A 9,269-nucleotide genomic window follows, 5' to 3' on the forward strand; every position below is an offset into this window, starting at 1 on the left:
GGTGCTTAAATTTGGAGGCGCAATGCTCCTTTTATTTCATTATTCTAGAGTTATGGGTATTACTGCTCCACTCAACACCTTAAAAATCAACTCTTGGAGACCCATGGCTCCAAATTACTGGAAGGGTGGTGTAGCTTTTCTATTGCTTATTTTGCTTGGACTTTGTTACTTGGCATTGTTGTGGAACACTGGAGAAGGGCATTTTGTGCTTTCCTGTTTTGGTATTTTGGATGTGAGCCTACTCAATAAGAAAGCATTGCTATACGATTTACTATATCTATACAGTTTTACTTCTTTTCTACGTACAAAATGGAGGTTTATGGTCCTTTTGGATTGGGGGGCCTGCTGTTGTAGACAACATTATATTCTTGTTTTTACATTATATGATGGATGACATTACTTTATTTGCATGGAGGCTCATGGCTCCACTGCTATCCTCGATAAAAACCATTTGGGAGGCCCAGGGCCCCTTAATCTTTTTATCTGTGAATGGATTGTGCCGAGGGTTGGTTTGGGGGATCTCTCCTATTTGCTCCTGTCCTTTCTGTTATCTGTGAATGGATTTGGTAATTTCTTTGGAGAGTTGTGTGCTCAAACGGCCGTGGTTTTCCCTTTGCTCTGGTCTGAACTAGAGGCTCTAAGTTGCGGGGCTCTCTCGTCGGTTTCTTGCACTTTGACCACTTACATCCTTTTTTATTTTTTTTGGTGTTTTCTCTGTTTCTGAGCTGCAGGTTTGGAATCCTCTTGGAACTGCTTTTTGAAGCCTTTCCCAACCTTTTGGATGTCTTTTCTCAGGCTCGAAAACTGCTTTACTTAATCTCTCCTTTATACATGTTCACATTGGTATACTACCCTATTTGGGTATGCATTTTGATTGGATACATGTTATTTTGAGCTACTACATCTATCCTTTTATATATTTTTTTTCTTTTTTTGGGTGGAGTTGTAATGTGGAAGGAGGAACCCTCAGGAACTGTGGTTATTGCTGTAATTTTTTCTTTTTTGTAGCGGGACCCTCTTTCACTACAAATTTGTAATTACTTTTTTTAATATTAACACGTAAGGAGCCATGAGTTGCTCTTTCTTATATATATATATATATATATATATATATATATATATATACTCCTCAGTTCGGCGGTTCGAATACTCTCTAACATAGTTGGCCCTTAAGGAGGTGGTGCTCAAATTGTTAGACACAATAGAGGGGGCTGGAAGCTAGTATAATAGTCTTTGGCCTTTTCTCTATATATATATATTGCAATACCATCTTTATTGCTTATTTATCATCTGAATATATCCCTTATTTATAATATATATATTGACTATTAGATGAATGCCATATTCAATTTATATCCATGCTTCTGAATATTCATGCAAAGTTCTTTTCTGTTTGCTGAGAAATCGATTAACGGCCTTTAATGCCTTTCTTACTGCTTATTTATCATCTGAACATATCCCTTATTTATAATCATACAACTTGAAAACATACAGTTTCCAAAAGCCATATATGCAATCCATCTGCATATTCTTGAGAAGAGAAAAATCTTCATGACATCGACAGATTCCTTTTTTTTTTTTGAAGGGGCGAAAACATCCAAATTAACATAATCATACTAATCAAAATGAAGAAAATAGAAATATTCTGATGAAATCGATCAAATTAATTGGGTGCAGTACTCAATGATGTAGATTTATTCCTCGCTACTTTCTGCTTCGATTTCTGTGCAGTTCTTGATAGCACGATGAACAGCTTGTTTCACAACTTCAGCGTCTAGAGTTTCCATCACTTCCTGCAAGTGATGAGACTGTAAGTGGCAATGAATTGATTACTAGTTTTGCATGTTGCTACTTATATGAGCTAATATAATGTGTAGTAATATTAGGAACTTACTATTACTGAGACGGTTCATTAACTCATATTATGTATGAATAATCTTTGTATGTAATTTTCTCTATAAACTTTTAATATTCGGTCAACAAGAAATTCTTGACCACAGTAGAGAGACTTTCTCAAAGAAGAAGTGCGATTTTTATTTTTACATGCCATTGTATAATATTCAAATTGAAATTTAATGTAATTAATAACTATAACAAAACATGCATATGGGGTTAAATTTTTATTTATTTTTTATGAAAGAGATTTACATGCATACCACTCAATTCCTATATATTTACCTATCAAGCAACTAAACCTTAATTTTTATATATACGTCATCTTATTTATGTATGAAAAAAATATTAACTATTTTTATATTTTTGATGTGATATGAAAGACTTCAATGGCATAAATATAAAAATATAGTTTAAATATTCTTTTAAGGTAAAGTTTATATGTTAGATCTGTAAATACATAGAAATAAGTGACTCAATTTATGAATTGACTATTCTTGAAACATTTTAAAAGATCATTCTAATTTTACTCATTCATTCACCGAACAGAATCATATATATATATATATATATATATCATCTTCAGATCTGATAATGTTAGATATAAAATTAGAATATGATTGACCATATGATATGCCATGTTAGAATATAAAAGATAACGTAGTTGGAGAAGCTAGAGAAGGAAAATTAGTTAAACAAATAGAAAAGGTATACTTACAATTTAACTAGAATATAAAGATAAAAAAATCAATTTTATATAAATAAATTAATATTTTTTTTTACTTTTTCTATCATAATTTAGCATTTTGTGTTTAAAATTAGGTGCTACATGTCATTCTTATATATTCATAAATATATTAAAATTACATTATTAAACCAGTAGAAATAAGATAGCTGAGAAATTTATTATTTTAGAACTTAAATAAAAAAAATAAAAAATTTTGAATTTTGAATATCAAAAGATAAATCATGAATTTATACCCTTCTGTTTTCTTTTATCAATATTTTGCCTATTTGTTCTATTTAAATCTCTCTTTTAGTAGTTTTGTTGGCTTTGTGGATGCCAATGACTTCTGATGAAAGTTCTTCACTGATTTTGTATTTTCTACACGACATGTGGCTATGTTTCTAACAAATGGACAATATTTCATATCTTAGCTATGTAATATATATTATTGCAAATATATTGCAAAAATCAGAGGTTTAACTGCTAGACAATATAAGCAATTTACATGGCCCCGATCCCTTACAGTTATCTCATTTATTGTATTAAGAGAAACAATACTTAAAGAGAATATTATAGGACACTGCAAATATCTATTATGCTTCTTTAGTGGATAGATCATTATTTCTTGAATCATGTAAGAAGTACATAGAGTCTACGGTCATTCTCTCTCTCTCTCTCTCTCTCTCTCTCTCTCTCTCTCTCTCTCTCTCTCTCTCTCTCTTTCTATATATATATATATAATTATTTTATAAATTTGATGAAAAGAAGAGCAGACTTCGTTTATTCACGTGAATGCAGTCCCCATAACTGCTCTAACTCCTAAAACAAGAAATATTAAACCCTAAAAAATTCAGATAAGTTGTTCATACATCAGACCCGCTTCTTTGTTTCAAGGCCAATTAAACAACCATCATGCACATCGATTTCAAAATTTAGGAGCAAGGTATAGACACTTAGGGATTGTTTGAGTTTAATTTTTGTTTTTAAAAATTTTATTTATTTAATGCGTTTTTTCTATATATTTTTTATTTTTTATTTATAAAAATGAATTAACATATTTTAAAAATATAAGGCAACTTTTAAGTATTTTAATTAATATCTTAATCAAATATGTAAAATATTTTTTATTTATATTTCAAACTATTACATAATTGAATTTTCACGGAAATAAGAAGAAATATTATGAAAAATCTCTTTACTGTATGCGACTTTTTGTTAGATTTTTAGGTGAGCATCGGACGACTAAATAAGAAAATGATTTCTGACAATTTCTTTATTTAGATGGTTTTTTTGTAGTTTGTTCTGCCTGATTTTTGTTTGGCTTCTTTCTCTTAAGATCAAGATACCACTTTTGATGAATTACACTTGGTTTGCAGGTAACTCCTCTTTGGATGCTCTGGACTTTAATCTTCTTGTAATTTTTATTTTCATTAGTAAACATTATTGCATATGGAAGTTTATTTTTCTGCATAATATTGTTTAAAAATGATTCTGTAAATCTTGACCTCAACTTTTTATCTCTGTTAAATTTTTTTATTATGCTTCAGAGCTATGAGGTGTTTATGCAAAATGATTTTTTAAATGCCCACTTTGCCCCTCTTGCATCACGTGTAGTGTAGGCTATTAACTGATATCACTGTAAATTCCATATTTGATATTTGGTTCAAGTGTAAATTTCCTTGGATCAGCCAAGAAAACGCATCGCTTCAAATGATCACTCATACTTAATTGCATACCTTTTTTTTTTGGTTAAATTGTATGATAATGCATTTAGAGTGATGCAATAAACATATTTGAATTTTGATTTAGAATGGGTTTAATTAATTGCCCAGTTATATTATTGATAGAGTGGATAACTATGTCTATAGAATATTGGACACAAGCTCAGTTGGACCTCGGTGAACTCAATATTTTGGCTTTATATCATGCTTTAAAATATGATGATTTTATGAACTTTTGTAACTTAAGCCCAATGAGAACAAAAAAAAAAAAAAACTAAAATAAATGTCCTTATGTATAAATTTTCATACATAGTATGTAATTCTTATGTCTTTACATATCTAACATGTTAAATTTAATATTTATGTTTAAAAACTTTGATAACCATGCACGAGAAAGTTGTATTTCATTTTAAAAAATTTAGTTATAGTGATATTTTTTATATGATGTAAAATAATTTAGTGGCCGGTGAGTATGTAAATATGAAAATTTAGGTGTTAGATATGTAAATATATAAGAATTATGTGGATTATATTCAAATGCCCCTAAAATAAAAGATTGAGAAGCAATCTCTAAAATATTTTGGTGTTCAGGTTAAGTTTGTTAATGGACTATATATGTATATATATATATATATAAAGAACATATGGATCAATATAAAGGATAAACAAGCTCCTTCATTCTTTTCCCTAAGAATGAAAAACTCAAAGATAATTGCAATCGCCTCTAAAGCAAAAGATTTAAATAATTATTTCATTGTTTATTTTGATGAATGAAATATCATCAACCTGCAACATATGCAAATTATATGATATATAGAAAATAAAAAAGAAATTTTTCTCATCTTACCTCTGCTCCAAATGCTTCCAAACGAAAAGCCTCAGTGCATGATGCATTGGCTTCAAGAACATTGAGGCCTAAGTCTTCAAAGACTTCAAGAATAGAGACAAGCAAACCGGGACAGCTCTTCTGAGAGTACACATTGATTAGAAACCCCTTCTCCAGAGGTTCAACAGTAACCTGCCAATACATATACAATAATACTTATAAATAAATTAATTAATCAATAACACTTAAATTTTAATTTTTATATTTGTACTACCCAAATCTTTCATATTGTGAAATTTAATAATACACCTTTTTCATTCATAGGTAAAGAAGCAGGCATGCATGCAAAAATGGAAGTTTTGATGTAAGACATGTAAATACATATGGATTGTGTGGTATGCATATAAAACTTGCAAATATATAAGACTTACCGTTGGCCTGGTAAATTTGTTGCTTTCTCCCGCGATAATATTTCGTGCATATGAGATTTCTCTGTTCAATCTTTCAACCTTCTCCTTCAAACCTTCAATGTAGTCTGAAGCATCTACTATAATGGATTTTTTGTTTAGCTGCCACGATGTAAAAATGGTTTGTTAAGCTGTATGTCATGACATTTTTTGTTCTTTGATTATGAAGTGAATATTTGTGAAAAATAATTTAGCGGAAAAGGTTTAAGCTTTAAAAGCACTAAAGATGGATTAATTAATAATCTTCATGGCTTTAGAAAGATTAAACGGTGATTAACTCCATGAGGCCAAGAATACATAATAGATATTATTTTGAAAAAAAAAAGTCAAGAAATGATTTTATGGTAACATGACAGTAAACCATAGTAAGCCTGTCCACAAGCATGTTACGTTTTTTTTTTTTTTTTTTTTTTTTTTTTAGCAGGCTATTTTAATAAAACAGCATCAAAATAGCATTTGGCATGAATAGGGTTTTCAGATCAGAATCAGGGGAGAAGAAGAAGAAGAGGATGATGATGATGATGATTCGATGATTAGTTACATAGAGGTGATGATTAACAGAAAAATTGAAGCTTTCACACAGTAAATAAATGATCCTTATAAGAATGAGATGGAAATTACTGCATGAGAATTGGTCACCGAACGAAGAAGTTGAAACTTCTCATGCAGAGTTGCTCTCTTCTGCTGCTCTCTCGACACCATCTCTCTCTCTCTCCCTCTCGCTTGCTCCAGTTCAAGCTTGATATGGTGTTGATGATGTTTCACGAGTTAGAAGGGAGGTTCTTAAATCTATAAGTAATACTTTTTTTTGTCTCTAACACAGACAGCCTTAATTCATTAATTTTCTAAAATAATAAACCGTATATAGCAGCCTATATAATTATTCTGTCAGTAATTAAATTTCTTTGAATATGATCTAAGGATTACAAACCCTAAATTCAGAAAAAGTCCTAACTCATGCTGATTCATTAAAATAAAAAATATGGCCATAAATTTTTTGCTATTTTATATTAAAAATAAAATATAAAAGATAAACTTTTTGAATTTTTTTTAATCATACCGTCAAATTAGTGCTTTTTTATTTTAAAAGCTTCAGTCATGTTTCTTTTCTTAAAGCCCAAATTAAGAATTACAAGGTTAATTATTTTTAGGGGCGTTTATGTCTTTACATATCTAACACTTAAACTTAGCTTCTACATTTATACCACCCAAATATTTCAAATTACATCAAATTATAATTTTTTTTTTTTTTTTACTTTTGAAAATTTAAATGACATTTTCATGCATTGGAAAGTGATATATATGTATATCGGAATTCTAAAATAGATTATTACAATAAAAAATTCAATCTAAGCATCCAATAAGATAAGCCAAAGACTGCATTAATCATGACCCACACTTGCACATATTGTACACCGCATGTAACTTAAAAGCTTTACTTTAAACAGCATAAGTTCAAGCAAAAGCCATATAAAACAGCAGTAGTACTAATATCTTCACGAACAATAATTGGAGCATATTATAGAATAATTTTATACTTTATAATAAAAATTTATGAAGATTTGCATACATACCATTTAATTCTTATGTGTTTATATATTGAGCATATAAATCTGAATTTTCACAAGTATACCGCCTTATGTATTCTCTATGCATGAAAATAGTGTTTTCACTTGTACTATTTTCTATGGTATAAATTTCAAAAGTAAAATTTAGTTGTTAGATATGTAAATACAATAGAGTTGGGTATGATATATGCAAATGCCCCAAAATTTGAATGTAAATAAATTCTAGTCAATTATCAATAATCAATGCTATAAGTCTGCAAATAACACTTGTTTGTACCAGCTCTTTTTGACGGGCAACGTCCAAGTTCGTATATGCGATGCCATTATGATTTTTGAAGACTATTCAACAAACTGCTTGTTGTTGCCATTTATTTATCTATTTAGATTTGAAGACAAATTCTTATAATTTTTACTTTTGGATTCTTATCATGCATGCAGAACCATAATTGATGACATTAACATACGTACCACCCAATTCCTATGTATTTACATAACTAACAACTAAAATTTACTTTTTAACCCATATCATATTAAATGTTTTTATTTCCTTCATAGAGGGAGAGGGAGAGAGAGAGGGAGAGGGAGAGAGAGATGGGAATCTGCTCGTGATCGGGGATACCATGGAAAGCAGCGAAGACGTCAAATTAGAGAGGGCTGCATGTATGAGCGTGAAGAAATATTAAACCGGAGTAGCAAAAATAAAAATAAAAATTAAAAATTTAATTTTTAGTGTTAAGAGATCAATTAATTAATTGCAGAAGACTTTTATTTAAGTAATACATACTGATTAACATGCATTTTTTTTTAACAATTTTTTAATTACAGTATAATATTTCTACTATTCTTTTATATATATAATATATATATTAAATGTGTATTAAACTGAGAATAAAAAAGGGTGGTGTGAGTTGTGAATGGGTCCAAAGGTGGCTCACGGGGGGGATGGGGGATATCGCCGTCACTCATTTGTCCACGTCCTCTCTGCCGCAGTGGCATATGTAGTTCAGCCGTTGCCACCATCCGGGAAGAAAGGGGAAACGGGTCATGGGCTCTATGGGGAAACGCCTGCACGGATACAAAAGGAAAAAATTCCTCTTCACGAGTAAAACATGTGGGAGAGCATTGACTCATTTGGCTCCTTCTTTATTCATAACTCTACTTGTGAATTAATTCAATAACATTAATCAAACTCTCTATGATCCATGATCTATACAAGTTATGAATAAAAAGGTCTTCATGTTCATTAAAATTTGCCTTCATTGCTTTTTATTATTTTCTATTTGGAAGGTTTACATATCATATCACTCAATTCCTATGCATTTGCATTATCTAACTTGCATATGGAAAGATGTATTTCACTTTTTAAAATTTTAAAATGTTGGTATTTTTAATGTGATATGATCGATTTGGGTGATACAAAAGTAAAAAAGTAATGTTTATGTGTGTGATATTCTAATAGATATAAACAATTAGGTAATATATGTATGTAACTACTTGATGGTTGTATCTAATGGACTAATTTGAAGCTTTGATAAGTTTGAAGATAATCTCATGTAGAGAATTCATGCACTAGCATGTTTATTGAGATCATAGAAATGATTTAGTACTTGTATTTGAATATTTAAAGATGATAAACTTTATCCTTTTTTTCATTAAAATCGATTAAATCATATTTTGATTATTTTTTTTCAATTTTTTTATTGTTGATTAATTTTTTTAAGATTCAACTATTCTAATTTTATTTTAATTAACAATGCAAGTGTAGAATCAAAAACCAAATTTTAATACTTTCATATCAATGAAATTCTCTATTAGTGAATCTTTTAGAAATGATTTAAAGGATATGTATATGCAGGACAAAATTAATGACAATTGGAACATGAACCTTCTAAAGCAATTCTTAATAAATGACAAAATAAATATAATTAGAAATAATTATAATCTAATTATAAAGGTTGTGCTTAAAACTTTAAAAAGAAAAAAAAAATCAATAGGCACATTTCTTTCAGTAAAACTATTAAATAATTATGGGTTGAAACACATAAATAGGAGTTCAAACAATTGCTT

The 9,269-nt window shown here is 29.4% G+C and overlaps 1 protein-coding gene across 1 annotated transcript; it reads right to left on the reverse strand.

The window, feature by feature from the left end:
• Nucleotides 1-1,401: 1,401 nt before the first annotated feature.
• Nucleotides 1,402-6,383, reverse strand: LOC110033931. Its single transcript, XM_020738110.1, has 4 exons — nt 6,256-6,383; nt 5,599-5,736; nt 5,189-5,359; nt 1,402-1,793 (listed from the first exon to the last, which is right to left on the reverse strand). The coding sequence occupies exons 1-4, from the start codon at nt 6,334-6,336 to the stop codon at nt 1,695-1,697; spliced, it is 489 nt and encodes a 162-aa protein (XP_020593769.1). The 5' UTR covers nt 6,337-6,383; the 3' UTR covers nt 1,402-1,694.
• Nucleotides 6,384-9,269: the final 2,886 nt, after the last annotated feature.

The sequence above is a fragment of the Phalaenopsis equestris genome, unplaced genomic scaffold, assembly GCF_001263595.1.
Source record: "Phalaenopsis equestris unplaced genomic scaffold, ASM126359v1 Scaffold001309, whole genome shotgun sequence".
Taxonomy (NCBI): Eukaryota; Viridiplantae; Streptophyta; class Magnoliopsida; order Asparagales; family Orchidaceae; genus Phalaenopsis; species Phalaenopsis equestris.

Bases quoted from the DNA above. Each gene is read 5' to 3' on its own strand.
- LOC110033931 (XM_020738110.1), bottom strand. From the start codon at position 6,336: ATGGTGTCGAGAGAGCAGCAGAAGAGAGCAACTCTGCATGAGAAGTTT. The intron at 5,360-5,598 runs GTAAGTCTTATA...ATGTATTGGCAG, and splicing joins ACAAATTTACCAGGCCAACG to GTTACTGTTGAACCTCTGGA. The intron at 1,794-5,188 runs GTAAGATGAGAA...CATCACTTGCAG, and splicing joins TGGAAGCATTTGGAGCAGAG to GAAGTGATGGAAACTCTAGA.